This window comes from Tupaia chinensis, unplaced genomic scaffold (genome assembly GCF_000334495.1).
Source record: "Tupaia chinensis unplaced genomic scaffold, TupChi_1.0 Scaffold000258_1, whole genome shotgun sequence".
In the NCBI taxonomy this organism is placed as follows: domain Eukaryota; kingdom Metazoa; phylum Chordata; class Mammalia; order Scandentia; family Tupaiidae; genus Tupaia; species Tupaia belangeri.
In genome coordinates this window covers 2001862-2020057 of record NW_006159738.1, presented here as the reverse complement: position 1 = coordinate 2020057, position 18196 = coordinate 2001862, and the positions used below count along the sequence as shown (strand labels likewise).

Sequence of the window (18196 nt, the reverse complement as noted above, 5' to 3'; positions counted from 1 at the left end):
GTCCTGGATCAGGACTCAGTCATCGTTTTCTGTAGAGGACCAGATGGTCTCCGGTCTCTGTGGCAAGGACTCAAAGTTGTAGGCAGAAGCAGGCAGTGCAGAAGTGAATGGGCATGGCCGTGTTCCAATAAAACTTTATTTACAAAAACAAGGCGTGGCAGCTGGGGCCCACAGGCCGCGGTCGGCTGAGCTCAGATTGTTCACCCACAATGTCTTGGGTTCTGTGAGGACCAGAAGTCCCTGGCCGACTCCCCAGGGCATAGCAGGCCTTGGGGAACCCAGGTAGAGTGGGGGTGCATGTGAGAAATCTCTCCCTGACACTGACGTCTGAGAGGCTCAGGCCTGGCTGGGGCCCCAGCACCAGTGAGGGGTGAGGGGGCTGGCCTGCAGCCACCATGCCACCTTGGGTAAGCTGGCTCCCAGGCTTGCTTCTCGGGTGTGCATTAGCTCAACCCGGACCTCCCCAGAGGCGGTTCGGGACTCGGAATCGGACCAGTTTTGAAGACCGCCCTGCGTGGGCAGGGGCTGCTCACAGTCCTCCGAGGCAGCAGATGGTCTCAGCTCCCAGATGCCACATGGTGGCAGGAGCGGGCCGAGAGGGACAGGCAGGTAGTCGGGCGTCCGTCTACACCGGCCAGGCCTGTCCATTTGCAGATGGGGAAACGGACCCGGTATCCGCCCAAGAAGTCCCAGGGGCCGGGGCATGACCATCCCGACCCTCTGACAGTGGGGGCGGGCGGGATGGCCCTCCGGTCTGCGCCTGCGCACACGCTCCCGGGTCGGGGCTGCGGCTGCGGTCCCCGATAGGGCTCGCCCGGGCCGAGTTCCTGGGGGAAAGGAAGCTGGAGGACGCAGCTGCCCTATCTCGGCAGCCCCGGGAGCGGAACCGGGAGCGTCCCCATCTGCCCACACACCGGATGACACTGCGTTTCAGGCAGACGGGGAGCCCATGGCTGGGAGGCCAGGATGAGGACAAATGCTGGCCTCACGGGAACAGGCGCCCTCGTTCTCACACGCGTGTGAGCCTGGACGTGAGTCTAGTCGGAGCCCCAGCCGGGCGAGGAGACAGTTCCAGAACGTTCTCAGAGTCCCGCCCAGGCACTGGAGAGGCGGGGTGGGCAGGTTCCTGGGAGCGGTCTGGGTCTGGGCCAGTCACGACAGCCACCGGCCTGTCACAGCAGCACGCAGGGCCGGCGCTGCTTCTGCCGCTGGGCTTTCTTCAGCGCACTGAGCGCCACCTTGGCGGCCTCCCGGAAGACGTCCTCCACGTTCTCCCGAAACTTGGCGGAACATTCCAGGTAGAGAGCCGCGCGGATCTGCTGGCAGGCGCTCAGGCCCTGGGAGGGGGTCGGAGGGGCTGGCGTTAGAGGAGGGGCCTGCAGTGCAGGCCCTGGAGGCCTGACCACAGGGACTTGGGGGTCTAGGGGTAGCTTTGGAGGCTTCGGGGTGGAGACCTCGGTTTGGGCCCCTCCCCAGTGTGGACAGGACACGCCTGCCTGGTGCTGGTGCTGCTGCGGAAGTCTCCACCCAACCTCTCCAGTATCAGGCGGGGAGGGGCTGAATGCCAGGAGCGGGGCTCGAACTGGGCTCCCAGGCCTCTGAAGAGCTCGAAGCCTTGGGGTGGAACTCCTTTGTATTCCCTTTTTAAAAAAGATTTAATTTATTACTATCTTTATATAATTATGTTTCATTTAACTTTATTTATTTATTCATTTTAATTTGACCAGAGAGGGATAGAGAGAAGGAAAGGGAGAGAGCAAGCCACCCAGTCAGGGACTTGACCCGTGGTCAGCCATGTGGGAGTCCAGCAACCTTATCCACCACACCACCTGCTGGCCCCAAATTTATGGTTATTTTAAAAATTTGCTATAGGGCATGTGCACCCACCAGAGAGAAACAGAGAAAGAAAGAAAGCTGCCAGGTCCAGGACTGGAACCGCGGTTGGCCACGTGGAAGTCCAGCACCTTAACCACCATGCCAGCTGCTGCCCTCCCTTCCCATTCCTTTTACTCTGTTTTCCCATGGCTCACTCAAAGCTCCAGGATTTGGATCTGCCTTCCAACAAGGGCCTGCTCATCTAGCCCCCTTGGGTAGACGGATGGGGCTGGAGTTAAGAACAGACTCTAGAGCCAGAGAGACTGAAGTGGGTCCTAACGCCACTTCAGGCTGGCTGTGATCCAGGGCAAGCTGCTTACCTCTCGGGGGCGCAGTGTCTCCCCTGTAACTAGATGTTAACAGCACCTGCCTCAGTTATGAGGGCTGCAGGACAGGAAGTTCATGGGCTGTCCATCTTAGTATCTTACAGTTCTTAGAACCCTGCTTCCTTCGGCTCCCAGAGGCCCGAGGCCTAGGCCCCGCACCCAGGACCCCGCCTGGCGGGGCAGGCGCAGCCTACCTGCATGTAGGTGATGGGCTCCAGCTGGGCCGCGCGGAGCTTCCGCAGCTGCTCCTTGTCCTTCCGCAGGTCTGTCTTGCAGCCGATGAGAACCATCGGGGTCCCGCGGCAGAAATGGGTGACCTCGGGGAACCACTGAGAGAGGGGGCAGGGCATCAGGGCAGGGTTGGCCTGAGAGTCCCACCCCCAGGACTGCGGCAGGCTGGGCCTCACCTTGACGAGGACATTCTCGTAGCTGGTGGGGTTCATGACGTCATAGCAGATGAGCACGAGGTGGGTGTTCTGGTAGGACAGGGGCCGCAGGCGGTCGTAGTCTTCCTGCCCTGAAGCCAGACAGCAGGTGGGCACCCCTCCCTGTCCACCCCGGTCCCCTGTGGGATTCAGTGAGCTGGGGGCGAAGGGACAGGGTGGGGAGGCTCACCAGGCGACTGTGCCTCTAGACCTGTTTGCTTCCTGATCCATAGAACAGGTGGCAGCCAGCCGCCCTGGACGGTGGCAGAAAGGACATGGCATTAAACCGTGCAGCGCTCAGAGCTGGGCCTGATAGGGTCAGTGCTGGAAAACTAGCAGTTCTGCCCAGGGTGCCTGTGCTGCCCTGCAGCAGGGCGCGTAACGGGCAGACCTCCAGAGTCAGACCGACGAGGGGAGGGACGGGTGCCCCCAACACCCAGAGGCTCCTGCTTCCTGGGTTGATGGGTTTGGCTGAATTCCTCCAGCCTGTTCTTGCAGACGCCAGGAGGAGGGTGGGGCCGGGGTGGCATGGGGTGGCAATCTCAGTAAGCACCCTCCTCACGGAGCCACCCCCCAGCTGCTGCAAGTCAGACTCAGGAAAATTTCACCGCTGAGGCTGGCTTTACGCATGGCAGGTTTTGTTTTTTAGCCTTTTAAGAATTTTGTGGTAACTTTTTATATCGCAACAGGGATGCAGCGACTCCGCTTCTCAGGGCAAGTGCTTACACTCGGCCCCACTCGCTCTGTCTGTATGTAAACACTGCTGTTTGTCCCAGCCACCCGAGAGGTCACTGCAGACATTCTGTCACGCCCGAGGGAGTGTTCGCTCGGGCCAAGCAGGTGCTTACCCACCACACAGGCCGGAACTTGGCCCACACGAGCCCTCCCAGGCCATATTCAGATTTTGTCCATTTCACCAAGTGCTTTTAATTTTCATGGTTTTGCCATAAGGAGCGTGCACTCACCAGAGAGAGACAGAGAGGGGAAGTGAGGAGTCACCCCAGAGGGGACGGCCATGCAGCAGTCTCTTCACCCTTCTCTCTGGGTTTGGGGCACAGAAGCACAGGTGCCTGGATGACTTCCCAGCCACTGGTTCCAGGACTCGAACCACAGCCACCCATGTGGGAGTTCAGTGCCTCGACTACCACATCACCTGGTGGTCCCTCACCAAATGTTCTTTTTTTTAAGGTTTTAGTTATAGGGCATGTGCGCTCACCAGAAAGACAGAAAGCAAGAAATCACCCCCCAGGGGGGATGGCCACACCTCAGTCCCTTCTCCTCCATTCTCTCGGGATCTTGGGCACACGCCTAGCGTGAGTTTAAGTCACCAGGTCTGGGACTCGAACCACGGTTGACTACATGGGAGTCCAGCGTCATAGCCATTACGCCAACTGCTGGTCCCCACCAAATGTTCTTTATTCTCATCTGGTCCAGTCCAGCAGCTGGCCCAGGGTTACATGTGGCACTTAGTCACAGTGCCCCGGGATGTTCTAAAACCCCCACGAGAATAGAGAGCCTTTCAGGCCCACCAGGAGCTCCCCGCCTCCTCCACAGCGAGGCACTGACTTCCGGCCCCTGAACCAAGAGCACAGCGGACAGGAACCCACACCCGGCTGACCCTGGGCCCGGCTCCTCCGGGTGCCCAGGTAGAGCACTGTCCTCCATTCCTGCCAAAGGCCTCTAGGACAAGCGGCCTCTGCTCTGAGCAAGCCACGTCCTGCTCCTGTCCCCACCCCGCTGCTAAGGACAGGGCACCCTCTCCCTTCTCCCAGCTCCCCTCAACCGAGGGACCCAGATGGCCCTCTGCCAGCTCCACCACTGGACAGTGCTTGAGGTCACAGGTTCGAGTCCCAGCTGTGAAGCTTGCTTGCTTGCTGGGGCCTCGACTTAGACGAGGCAGCTGTGGGAGCCTTAGTTTCTCCACCCAGAACAGAACCCACACCCCCTCCCCGTGGCCAGCCAACACGTGGCCACCACAGGGTGTGCAGTGACTGAGAGCAGTGGTGACGCTGATGGCTGGGCCAGGAAGACTGTCCTTGCTGTCCTTCAGCCCAAGATCCACGACACTGGAGAAGGGGTGAGGCCTTAGACTCAACGTCCCCCTCACCGCGGAGCTGGAGAAACCCTAGTGAGACAGTGGGAAACTGGCCCTGAAGTGATTCCAGCCCTTCTCCTCCCCCCTCCACATGCGTCCTCAGGTTGTCCCCTCTGAACCTCTACTTCTAGCTAGACCTGTGCTGTCCCTCAGGGTGGCTGTGCACCCCAGGTGGCTGTTTACATGTAAATTAGCATTAAAATGTAGTGATGTGGTAGTTAAGGCATGGAACTCCCACATGGCCAACCACGGTTTGAGTCCCAGACCTGACAGCTTGCTTTCTCACTGCCCCTCACCCTCACCCCATCTCTGGTGAGTTCATAAGCCTTATAGCAAATTAAATCATAATAATTATAATAAATAAAATAAATGATCCTTAAAATAAAATTTAGGGTCCAGCAGGTAGCATAGTGGTTAAGACACTGGACTCCCACGTGGTCAACCACAGCTCAAGTCCCGAACCCGGCAGCTTGAAACTCACATCGGGCATGGGTGCATGTGTGCCTAAAGTCCCAAGAGGAGAATGGAGGAGAAGGGATTGTGGCATGGCCATCCGCCTGGGGGGTGATTTCTCACTTTCTGTCTCTGTTTCTGTCTCTCTAGCGAGCACATGTGCCCTATAGCAGAAAATCTAAAAAACGTTCAGTTCCCAGTTGTACTAGCCGCATTTCAGGTGTCTAACAGCCACATGTGCCAGTGGCTACCTTAATGAGCAGCGCAGGTGTGGGACCGGTTCCAGGAGGTTCCAGGACTCGAACGACAGTCAGCCACGTGGGAGGCCAGAGCATTCTGGACAGTGCAGCTCTAACTGCTGGCTGCTCCCAGTGCGATCCTCGTCCAAGTCCCCAGTGGTCTCTTGTGCCACCTCTTCCCGGTTCCCAGTCACCCCTGAATGAATCCATTCTCTCCACCTGGCGGCTGGATGGCTCTTGAGACACAAGTTAGCTCCTGCCCCTCTTCTGTGGGTACAACCTTCGTCGGCTCCCTTCTCCACTCTCCTCTCGGCATTTTGGGCACGCACACACATCCGCTTGTTTTTCAACCTGCCAGGTCCAAGACTCGAGCTGCAGGGTGGCTATGTGGGATCAAGCGTCTTAACTACAATGCCACCAGCTGGCCCTTCTTTTTTTCTTTTAAAAGCTTTATTCCTAGCATTCTTCTTCTTCTTCTTTTTTTTTTTTTAATTTACCAAAGAGTGCGTGCACTCACTAGCAAGAAAAAAAGAAAGCACTCCCCCAGTGGGGTATGGTTATGGCATACCCTCTATTTCTCCTTCCCATGGGCATTTTAGACGTTTAGGCACATGTGCTCCAAAGCTGCTGGGGCCAGGATTTGAACCGTGGTTGGCCATGTAGGATCTGGCCCCCTCTGCATATGGCTCTAACCTCTGCACCACGGGACTGGCCCCCAGGCTTTTAATGTTTAAACACTCAGACTAACCATTTCTATTATTTCCCTTTTCAGGGTAACTGCCTCCCTCTGCCTCCGCCTTCATCAATCCAACACCTTACCTCTACACAGTCTGTAGCGTGTTTTTCTCCATATAATTAGAAAATCCTTCATTACGACCCAGTATCAAAGGGGAATGAGGAATACCTCATTCCTTCCATTCCGTACAGAGAAACAGGTCCACAGAGCTGAAGTCTGCTGCCCGAGGTCCCTGCTCAGCCCCTGCCCACGAGTGTTCCCTCTGCTAATACGTGTTACCCCCGTTTGTGCAAATGCAGGTTCTGGGCCTCTAGGATTGCAGTGATGGCGTTTGTAACCCCGCCATAAATACACAGGGGATGTCACAACACTTATGGAAAAACGTTATCAAAATACAAGTTTATTTTGGCGCAGAAGTGACTTTGAAAAGCATGCACAGTTCTTTGACAGTACACACCTTCCAGGGATGCTGAGCACCCCTGGCATATCCTCACTCCATCGCAGGGTGACGGCGCGATGGCCGAGTAGCTGAAACATGGCCCCGGTGCGTGGATCACCTTTTTACTTCTTACATTGCGGGTTTAAATGACCCGGCCTCAGAGAGGCCTTCCCTCCCCACTTTCCCGCTCCCTCCCCACCCTGGCTGTCTCTAGATCTGGCCCCTGAGGATTCTGTTCCTGCACCTACCACAATTTATACTTAACTGTTTACTTGTGTACCGTCTCCCCCACTGCCTATGAGTACCGTGAGGGCAGGGGCCACGTCTGTCCTTAAAGATCCTTCCCGTGGGGCCAGCTGGTGGCGTGGTGGCGAAGGGCGCTGGACTCCCACAAGGCTGACTGTAATTCAAGTCCTGGACCTGGCAGCTTGCTTTCTCTCTCTCTCTCTCTCTCTTTGGTCAAATAAAATAATTATTTTAAAAAATCCTTCCTGCACCCAGGAGACAGTCAATGGTGGTTAATTGCAGTCTTGGTGCTGTTCAACTCTTGCCAAATGAGCAGAGACAAGGTTGGGATGCACCCAGTGGGCTTTGCGATCGCGGCCCCGATGGCTGGAGGACGCGCCATGGCGGTGAGTGGGAAGTCAGGCTGCAGTGGGGACGAACAGGCTGGAGGCTCTCACACCTCGCCCATCCCTCGGGCCTCCGCCTTGCTGTGCTCTCTTCTAGAAGGCCCTGTGCACAGCACGCTGGGCCCCCTCCTTTCCTTCAGGTCTCTGCAGGAATGTCACCCCCTCCGAGGGACCTTAGGCAGCTACTCGGAAACAGCCGTCTCCTTTGCAGACGGTGATCGTGACCCTGGCTTACTCTGTAGCGCCCATCAGTACCTGACACAGTATCGTACCCCTGACATGGGGGGCCGACTGTGTACTGCACGCTCTCCTGGTCCCCGGACGCAGGCGAGCTCATTGACTGCTGAGCAAAGAACAAAGGCATGAGCGGACGAGTAAAGCCTAACGTGGTCTCCGGCTTCACACCTGCTCAGTGTCGGCAAGGCCATGTTGCGTCCTGACCTGGGCGGTAAGCCGAGAGGGGAAGTTCCTCCTGTAACAGCCCAAGTGGCAGAGGGGGACCTCTGTCAAGGTCGCAGACGGGCGCCCTGTGAGCTGAGCGCCAGCTCGGCCCCATGCCAAGGTCACCTGCCTACCAGGCCACTCTAAAAGCACCAGCTCTTCCAGGAAGCCTTCCTCTGTGCTCCCGTCTGGGAACTGACCTGTGGGCCTCAGTTTCCTCATCTGTGAAGTGTGGGAAGCAGGAGAGCCTTGATGACAGTGACAGTAAACGTGGTTAATGCCGACAGTGTTTACCCGGAGGGCTTCGTCCTTATGCCAGGCCCTGTCTGAAGCCCTTCACCTGCTGCGGACTCGCTCATTGTTCAGTGACCCGACCAGAAGACGCTCTTGTTACCTCCATTTTACAGATGGAGAAACTAAAGCACAGACAGGTGAAGTGACTTGCCCAAGGTCACACAGCTAAGGGGGGGCTTCATAAATGACAGGACCACAGGTGGGACGACTGGGGTGGCTTTCTCCCAGCCCACCCCAGAATCTGGGGGCAGTCCTTACCCTATGTGCCTTGGGTGAGGAAAAATCATTGCTAACACAGCCATCTCAAGAAAGAAGGCCTCCCAGACCTCAGCTCTTCCTCCAGGTTGCCTTCCTGGCTTGACTCTGCCATGCTCGACTTTCCCCAGGATTCCGTGTGGGTGTGCAGCCGAGGGGCTTCCCTGTGCTTCTGGCCCCACACCTCCTGGGGAGGGGTGGAATGTATTGGATACCTTCTCCTGTAGGAGTGAGAGGGCCAGGCTCCTGCTCACGTGCACTCTCCAGGCCTATTTTCTTATCTGGAAAAGGCGGCGACACCCTGCCCCTGAGGTGGGCAATGAGAGGACCTCACGCTGGGCAGTGCCAGCAGAGGTGAGAGCCTGCCACTGCGGTACTTCCAAGGGAAGTTAAGCCCAAAGGGTGAGGGTTCTAATCCCACAGCTTTAGGGGGCCTCCCAGTCACGAGGTGCTGCTGTTCCCCTCCCCGGTTTACCCACAATGATGCCAAGGCTTAAAGGAGCCGAGTCACCTGCCCAAGTCAGCCTCTGCAGAACAGGCTTAAGAGGTTTAGTGCGCCCTGGAGTTAGGTGCAAAAGGAGGCGTTTGTTTCTGGCCAGGAAAGCTCAGGGCCCAGGCGCCCTGCAGCCGGACGGCCTGAGGTTGGCGGTGCCTGGGGCTGGCCGGAAGCTGGGCTCAGCCTCGGCCTCACGTGGGCTAATTCCTCTGTGGGATGGGCTCTGCCTGCAGGCCTTTCAGGGCAGGGGTCTCAAAGGCCCCAGCTGGGGTGAGATGTCCTCATGGTTCCATTCTCCATGGAGGACACACCAGGGCTGTGGGTCCCAGCTCCCCTGGGCTGGGCGTTGGTCGGGCACAGGCAGTGTGAGAAGGGGAAGCTGCCAGAAGAGGAACCCGCTTTTACTAGCTGCTATGGCCCACCCACCTGTGTCTCCTCCCTACAGGCAGGAGTAACGGGGGCTGGGGCTGCCCCGGCTGGGCATGATCCATGTTTTTCTTTTTTAAGAATTATTTTGTTTAACTTATTTATTTATTTTAATTTGACCAAAAAGGGACAGAAAGAGAGAGAGAGAAACTGAGAGAAAGCACTCTACCAGGCCCGGGACTTGAACCACAGTCGGCCATGTAGAAGCCCAGCGCCCTCATCCGCCATGCCACATGCTGGCCCCTCGAGGCCATTTCTGACCCCAGCGTCAGCTCATACAGATCTCCTGTGTTGGTAGTTGCTGGGGCTCATGACACCCCTCGTGTCCCTGACTTGGAAACCCCTTTGTCCCCCACTTTCTCCTGTCCCCTCTCAGGCTGGGATGGGACCACAGCTCCCCGTCTCCCTCCTGTGCAGACCCCCAGCCCCAGGGCGCTCATCCCTCGGCCGACGCCCACCTCGCCCCCGCCTCCCTCTGCCCAGGAAACATCAGACCTCACCACAGCTTCCTGCCTCTGCCATGTGGGGCGGCCCGCCCTCCCTGCACCTCTGAGCACAGGCCCCATCCACCCTCCTGATGCTGCGGTGTCTGTAACTGCTTCCGCAGGACGGCGACAGTGGCCAGACAGGCCCTCCACGCAGGCCCCGGTGGGCAAAGTCCTGGCACTGCCCAGGGCCACTTGGTCCTAGGTGGGGAAGAGTTCAGCCTCCCAGGGGCCACCTTGTCCCACAGCTCTGTCACCGCGGGTAGGAAGAGGCTCCCCTCCCCCTCTAGATCTAACTTTCTAGAACCTTCTTTTTTTCCTTAAAGTTGATTTATTTGCTATTGATACTTCCGCAAGTAAGAAAGACAGCACCCCCAACGGGACCGACAGCCCGATCCAACCCCAGCCTTTGCCAGCTCTGAATCACAGGCATAACCTGGTGTACTCAGGGGAGCTCCGGACTTGGACCGAGAACCTTCCATGTGGGTTGGCCTTGCAGAGCACCAGTATAACTCCCCTTCCAGAACATTCTACAATCTTGACTGGGCTCATCCTTAGTGCGGCCATGCCGCTCTCCCCCTCAGCCTCCCTTTCTCTGGTTGGTCACTGGCCACCCTTTCCTGCCAGGTCCTGACACTGTTTCCCCGGCGGGTAGAGACAGGGCGTCCCCATGTTTACTGGGGGCCCACTCACACCTCAGCCACTTACCAGCCTCACTTGACGACAGCTGCCATGCTGGCCAAGAGGAACGGCCCGGCCCTCTCATGTCACTCACTGGCCAGGGACTTTCCCCACTGAGCAGTCTTCCCCAGTCACCGTGGACACCCTGGAGGGAGCACCCCGACTTCCCCGAGGGCTGCCACACTGACTGTGGGGCTGGCCATCCCCTGAGGACACAACGTGGGCACAGCCCCAGTGCTGGTGCTGTTAGAGTCGTAGGGGCTGCTGTCCCCTCCCGCAACCAGGGCTGGGGCAGTGAAGAGCTCGATGGGTCTCAGACTCCCAGAAATCACAACGACAACACGGACATGCCCGAACCAGAGTCGGGCCCCTAACGCAGTAATCTGACTCAAGCCTCACGACCATCTTAGCTCTGATAAGGAAACCGAGGCCCGGATGGCCCGGATGCTACTCGACCCAGGTGGCAGGACGTGATGGATGAGGCCACCCGGCTTCCGATGACCCTGGCAGAGGCCACCTCCGTCCCTCCACCTGGAACTGCCCGCACAGTCTACTCCGACGTGTTCTCTAAGCATCTTCCTCCGAGCAGCACCTGGCCCTGAGGTGGTCCCTGCCCTTGGTCTGACCGGGGAGGCCACCTGGACAGTGAACCCCGTGATCTGGTGGGCGAGGAGGAGAGAGGAGAATGCCTGGACGCTCCCAGGCCCCTGGGGTGCTGTGCAATGCCTCTGCCCCACCAGCACGCCCACAGTGGGTTAGGGACCTGTCCTTCCCTGCTCCGGGCCATGCCTCGGGGGTTCCTCTGAAGCTTTCCCTTCCCCAGCTCACCTAGACCTGGCTCTGCTCTGGGGGAGACCCTGCAGGGACCTCAGACAGCTAGTGGGGTGCTTTTCCCACAAAGGGGCGCCTGTACAGCAAAGCCGGCCAACGTCAGGAACGAGGAGGCGTCTGGGCCTGTCTGCCCTGTTATGTCCCTCCGGGGACCGCCCGGGGAGGTCAGGACATCGGCTCCATCCAAGGTTGGACTTGACCTCACTCACACACAAGGCCTGCCGGGCGGGGAAGGGACGCCCCAGGACAGGGTTCCCACAGGCCACCACACTGAGTCACGGAGGCTGGGCGAGGCCCCGGCTCGGACTCCCAACCTTTGTTCCCCGGTGTGGAGGAAGAGGGAAGCAGTCAGGGCCCCCCCGCCCCATGGACGGTGCCCCTGACTCCGGGCACCGACCGATGACGGACTGTCTAGACTGTCAGTGGGAAGCGGGTCCAGGTAGAACTGGCTTCTGCACTGATGTCCCTGGAGCTCTGCTCCCTCCCAGATCCCTCCCGAAGTTGGTGGCTTGTTCCAAGGAACCAGGAAAGCAGAGCACTGACTGTCGCCACCAAATTCTAGAACCAGGGACGTCCAGGACCCTGGAGCCACAGGCCCCAATGTCCTAGAACCACAGGACCCAGAAACGCGCAGCTGGATCTCAGCACCAGGACCCGGATCTACAGCCCACGGGCCTTCAGAGACCACAGCATGTAACGTGTGAAACCCCAGAACCGAGGGAGGCAGAACCACGGGAGGGGACACGCCTTGAACCTCAGCACAGCGGCCAGGAGGGGCCTGGCAGTCCAGACTGGCCGTGGTGACATGACTCCTGCCCCTGCTGGGGACCTGAGCAGCCTACAGGCTTGATGGGGTATCCGGGCCCATGGAGGCTGGCGGGTGGGGATGCCCGGTGGGGGATGCCGGCGGGAAACGCTTGGGCCGAGCTAACCCTCGGTGCACAGGTGTACTCACCCGCCGTGTCGTAGAGGTTCAGGGTCACCTCCTTGCTGCCCACGTTCACGCTGGCCGTGTGCTTCTCGAACACCGACGGGGCGTAGTGCTGTAGAAAGGATCGGGAGGGTCTTCAGGGAAGCGGCGGGGACCCCGGGCCGGCTGAACCCCTCCCCATCCCCCCCACGCTCACGCCATCCGGCTCAGCCCCGCTCAACCCCCTGGTCTTTGGAATTCCCGAGGGGGCGGCCCGTGGTGGCGGCCGCCTGTCGACACTCAGGTGCCAGGACCCAGGGCTCCAGGTGCAGGCTGGGGGCCGGCCCTCGTTCCCAGAGGTCCCCCAAGTCCGTGCCGGCTCCCCTGCAGACCACCGGGGGCCTCACCTCGGGGAAGGAGCCTTGGCTGTACACCATGAGAAGCGAGGTCTTGCCGCAACCGCCGTCGCCCACGATCACGATCTTCAGCTCTTTCTTGCCGGGACCCCGGGCTGCTGTCGGGGCCGGGGCTGGGGCCGGGGCCCCTGGGGCGTCCATAGCTCGGAGCAGCTAGGGAGCCCCCGCCCCTTAGGAGCCAGCGCCGCCTCCGCCAGGCAGCCTCCCAGGAGGACTCCCGGCCTTAGTTTCCTTTTTGTGAGGGTCTTGGCGCTGAATGTTCACCTCTGTCCCAGGGAAACTGAGGCAGCTGAGAGACTGCGTGCTCAGCCACCAGCGGAGCTCCCACCCAACCTCCGCCAGTCACCGTGCGCCCCCCGCCGGCAAGACCGGACCGTTTCCACCGCTCGGCTCCCGGCGCCCCTGATTGGCAGGCTCCGCCTTCCGGCTAGGACCCTCTGATTGGCCGGCTCGCCCTCTCCCCCCACCGCTAGACAGGACTCTTTGATTGGCGGGTTAGGCCTCCCGCACCCGGGTTCGAGGAGCCCGGGTCTCAAGCTCGGGGAAAAACCCACCAGCTTTGCCCTGCCTCGGCTGCGCGGCTTGGGGGAAAGTCCGCCTTTCGCCTCAGTTCCCCCGCAGCAGGTGACGGCCGAGCCAGGGAAGATGCTGGCCCGGAGGCAGGGGCGAGGTGTTTACCTGCCCCCGCGGGGGGCTGCAGGGCGGGCGTCTGGCGCCCTCTGCTGAGCGACCGCAGGTGACGGCGTCAGAGGCTGGCCCGGACCACGTGGGCTGGCGCCTCTCTCCACCAGGGGCCGCAGGCATCAACGGATCAAGACTCGGTCGGGGAGGGGCAGGCCAAGGCAGATCAGCTGGGCCCTCCTCCTTGCGCTCGGAGGCTGCTAATCTCCCGTGGAGAACTTCAGTGACGCGTTCTGCCGGCAAAGGACTCCTGGCCAGAACCCTGGGCACTACCAGGCCACTGGCCGGCCACTCCACCCTCCCCGGGCATACAGGAGCCAGGCCAGGGGACAAGTCCTCTCACAGATCCAGCCAGCAGGGTGGTGGGGGTGCACAGGACCCCACGTGTTTCCTTAGAGGGGGTTGGCCGGATTAGGATCTTCTTGCCCCCAGTGTCACCCCGAAGACCGTCCTCTAGTTCTTAGAAAGGTCAGGCAAACTCTACTTTGCAGAGCAAACTGCCAACCTGGCAGCTCCGTAAATGCCAGGTCGTTTCAGCGAGTGCAGGATCTGGCCACCAGAGGGCGGCACCGACTGCCCATAGAAGCCAAAAAAAGAGGCAGAGGCCCAGAGCTGGAAGAGGGAGGCCAGGACGGCCCATGACGGTAGGAGCGCTCTGATACTGGCAGAGGTCATGTTCTGGGTGAAGCACCCTAGACAAACGTACAGCGACTCAACTGTTTTTTTCACCACGTTTATTGAGAGGCTACTTATTGGGAGCTCAGTCTGGGGAAGCAATCTAATGGATTGGGGAGATGCAAGCAAGTTAAGAGACCAGAGTCCCTGCCGGGTGCAGTTCAGGGCGAGCAGCTGACCTGGCCTGTGCAGTGCAGGGTGGTTCAAGACCCACCCCTTCAGGCTCTGCAGTGGCTGAGGAGTGAGGCCAGATGCCCGGGCAGGTGCCAAGGAAGACCTCCCTGCCAGCCTCCACGCAGCACTGGACTGAAGGCTTTGGAACAGGGGAGGGGCCCAGCTAGCCAGAACCAGCCCTTGGGGACACCCAGGGAGAAGCTGTGATTGGCTGCTGAAACAGGGACCAGGCCCAGAGACCTGTCAGGGTGACTTTCCCCAGGACCATGAGGAGGCCGGAGGCCGAGCCAGGTGGGGCAGTCACTCAGGGACAGTGAGGCCAGGGCCACTCACCCTTGCAGCCAGCCCCAGGCTCTCCCTTCCGGCTGCCTCAGGTTGGCCCTGCCCCCACATGGGAACCCTGAAGCCCAAGGTGGGGCAGGAGGGTGGGTGCAGGCCATAAAGGGCCTGGAGAGAATTCACTTTGAAGGGTCCCCAAAGCATGGTTTAACAGAGTCTGCGGGAGGACTCAACTTCCCTTAGAATCCTGACCCCGGCCTCCAAGAAATGGAGTTATTACAATCTCTACTTAGGACCAAAAAAAAAAAAAAAAAAAAAGCTTATAAAACTGAAGGGAGGGAGGGAAAAGCCAGCCTCCCCGGCCTTGCCTGAGCCGGGCAGAACAGCTGACGCTGGCCAAGGCCTCGTACCCACCCGGCCTGGCCAGGAGGCCGAGGCTGGCAGATCCCCAGCTCCTACCCGCCCGGAGTGTGTTTGATTTGGACTTGGCTCCTGTGGTTAATGGTGGGGTTGGAGCTGGAGCTAAAAATACCCAGGAGCCAGGCCAGCTGCTCAGTGCTTCCTCAGGGCGGCCGGCCCCCACCTGGCCTGCCCGGGAGGCCTGCTTCCTTACCTGTGAGGTGTCCAGAGCGTGTCATTCTCCTTCATGCACCAGAAACTCGGGGGAGTTTACGAAGGCGGAAAAGATTATTCGTTCTTTAAGCCAGGTCTTGCCACAAGGAGCCTCCAGGGGCTGCTGGGTACATTTGTGAGGTGAACTCATTTGTGTCCACTTGGAGGCCTCTGCTGTACTGAGGCCAGCTGGGAAATGGAGCCCAGGACAGCAGCAGAGGCAGGTCCACTTCCGACTTGTCAGGTGAAGTCCAGCGTCCCGGACTTGAGCTCAGGACCTCAATGATGGCGCCCTGATTCCCGCCTCCCCCAGAGCCAGAAAGCGGTCAAGCCAGTGTGGCTGTCTGCCCACCCCACCCGAGGACTCCTGCAGGCTGGTGCTGTTCCCACCAGACACTGGGAGTGGGGGCAGGAGACAGTTTGGGGGTACAAAATGCTCCCCTTGCAGAGCCAGACTCGGAAGCAGCTCAGGAGGGTATCATCCAACTTCCTCCTCCTGGTTGGCAGAGTCTGCTGGAGGTCTTAGGCCAGCTGCAGATGACACTGGGCCCAAGTGACCCTAGGACAATGCCGCCTGTTCAGTCTAAGCTGAAGCAACATTTGCTCCAAGAGGGGAGGGTCTGAAAGGTCTCAGTCCAAGCTCGGGCTCCAGGTGGAGGGGCCGGAGGAGGCAGGGACCCTGGAGGCTCAGCAATCAGGCTAGTCTGCCACCTCCCAGCTGGCCGCCCTTCCACTGGACTGGCACTGGGCTGGCCTGGCCTCTCTGCTGGGCGGGGCAAGCCATTTCTCACTCCTGGTGCTGGGGGCGGGGACTTCAGGGCCAAAAGGAACAGGAAGACAACAGCCTGCTCCCCCCCCCAGGAGGTGATACAGGGGACCCAGAGGATGGATGGGGGCAGGAGACAGTATGGTCCTGGCCGTCCCCAGATACCGCAGTCACAGCCAGGCCACAGTTTAGCACCTAACTGCTCCCTACCTGGACTGGGGGCAGCGGGCAAGCCTGGAGGCGCTCTGCCCACAAACAGGTAGACCCTCGCAGGTGGCAGCCTGTCACGTGGGGACCAAGGGGGCTTAACGAGCTCAGCCATGGCAGAGCCTGGTTTCAGGGGAGTATGAAAGAAGAGGCGTCTGGGACATCGGTAACTCAAACCCCAACGTACTCCCCTTGCAGGGGGAAGGAAGTGGTACTCCAGGGTGCACACCCCCTCCTTCCCAGCGAAGGAGATGGACCAGCGCAGCACCAGACACTCCCGGGCACTGAGGCCAACAGACAGCTGGCACGGGAGGGAGCCCGAAATAGCCCAGACAGCTGGGGTGGGGGGGTGCCCTGGGCACCGGCCCTGGGCTGGAGTCCAGACATCTGGACACCCATCCTGTCTCTCTGGTGGCCTCATGACCTTGGGACAGTCATTTCTCTCTGGGCCACGGAGGAGGGGTTGACCCCAAATCCTTACCCCCTCAAGGAGCAGCCACACAACTGGGGGCAGGCCTCTTCCACTAGCCAGAGTCACAGGACACAGCAAGAAAATGCTGGCTGTGTCTCTGGGGGAAAGCCAGCACCCCTCCCCCCTCGCCACGTAGGCTAGGAGGTGGGCTGGGGGCGGGGCCCCAGGACACTGCCCAGCCCCCACGCCCTGGGGCCACGCCCAGCAATAATCTCGATCACAATGGAGGCCGGCCAGTGTGAAGCGTGCTGGGGAGGACGGCCTCCCTAATCGCCCTTCATCCTCCCACCTGTCTCCAGCTGGCTTCCTTATCAGCATCTTACCCGAGAGACGCTCACCCAAGGTCGCCAGGCCCACAGCTGCCCACCTTAGAGCCTCCCTTAATGAAGCCTTGAGCAGTGGCCAACAAGTTAAGATCTACAAGCTCCCCCAGACCAACGCTTGTCCCTCACCCTGAGGCTCTGGGGTGCTGAGTGGGCAGGCCCGACCGACTGCGAGCTGCGGCCCAAATACAGAGGGGCGGCTTTGGGCGGCGGGATCCGTGGCACCTGGACCCAAATGGTTTGAAGTAACTGCAGCCTCAGGGCATGCTGGGAGGGTGGGAGGTCAGAGATCAAGGGCCACACCACCCAACTGTGCTGCCTCGCCACACAGCCCCCCGGGGAGCACAGGCTAGGTCAGCGTGGAACGCAGGTGTTACCCAGCCCAGGGGGCCTCGACACGCACCCAGGTCAGCCTCACCTGGAAACGTGAGAGGCCCCAATTCTCAGGCTCCACCTGCTGAATCAGAAACTTGGGGCGGGTGTCATCCCATTTAACCAGCTCTCCCCCAACCAGACCTAAGGGCCAGCTCAAGTTTGAGAATCACTGACCTAGCCCCATTTCTGCGGAAGGGGAGAGGGGCTGGGAGACCCTGCAGCTTATGCAAGGTCACAGCGAGTAAGCAGCCACCCCAGGTCTGCCTGATTCTAGAAACAAAGCCATGTACCATACATGCGCCTACCCGCTAGGGTGGGGAGGGATCGTGGGAACCCCAGGAGGAAGAGTCAAGGAAACTTCTTCGGCAGAGCTGGGCCCGATTTCGCGTCCTCGGGTCCTCACCTCCCCAGCAGCCAGGCATCAGAGGGTGGCTCAAACTGTCACCGCACACGCCCAGGGCCGGAAGGGAGGGCCACAGCTCGGCCGGCTGCCTGGCAGCAGCCAGTGCGTTCAGGGCCCTCCCCCACGGCAGGGAAATACGAGCACACGCAGCTCCCAGCACAGCCTGACGACAGAGGCTGACAGGCGGGGGGGGGGGCCCGGCAGGCCCGGCAGGCGGCCGATTCAGTAACACACATCTGGGTGGAGGAGGGGCTGCAGAACCAGCCCGGCGGGTTTGGGGTCCCCGCCCTCCCCGGGCAGCAGGCCAAAGCCCCCACGTCTCCCTGACGGCCAGGGGCAGGGCTCACACCTACCTCGGTGCACGGTGGAGTCAAACTAGGCCAGCGCGTGCGGTGCGAGGGAAGGAAGGGGCGTCCACTCCGGGGGTGGGGGACCCGCACGTCGCCCCTTGTCCGGCCAAGCCCCCTGCAGGAAGGAAGTCAGGAGACCTGTTAAGGCAGCCCCGCCGTAGGTCAGAGTGGAGTGACCGAATGCAAACCCGGCAGGGAAGCCCGGCCACAGGCAGCCCAGCAGGACCCCTCCCCGCGGCCGAGGCGGCTCCTCTGGGGGTGGGGGCGAGTGGCCAGGGTTCAGTCCGGGCGACGCCGCGGGAGGCGACTTATCTGCATTTCCAAAGGCACGCCCCGCCCGCACCCCCTCCCCCAGGAAGGGCCGAGATCTGAGGGTTTACCCCAGAGCCGCCGCCTCGGGGATCCCGGGGGAGGGCCCCTCGGC

At 60.3% G+C, this 18196-nt stretch overlaps 2 protein-coding genes across 2 annotated transcripts in view; one reads left to right on the top strand and one right to left on the bottom strand.

Moving 5' to 3' along the window:
- Nucleotides 1–117: 117 nt before the first annotated feature.
- RHOF (ras homolog family member F, filopodia associated) lies at nt 118–12606 on the bottom strand. Its single transcript, XM_006149290.2, has 5 exons — nt 12447–12606; nt 12085–12172; nt 2609–2718; nt 2396–2530; nt 118–1337 (listed from the first exon to the last, which is right to left on the bottom strand). Exons 1-5 carry the CDS (start codon nt 12594–12596, stop codon nt 1173–1175), a joined length of 648 nt encoding a protein of 215 aa, XP_006149352.1. The 5' UTR covers nt 12597–12606; the 3' UTR covers nt 118–1172.
- Nucleotides 12607–16658: 4052 nt separating this feature from the next.
- SETD1B (SET domain containing 1B, histone lysine methyltransferase) overlaps nt 16659–18196 on the top strand; it is a 31520-nt gene continuing 29982 nt past the window's right edge. The window contains 1 exon segment of the mRNA XM_027772164.1: nt 16659–16730. The gene's annotated coding sequence lies outside the window, so the exon portion shown is untranslated.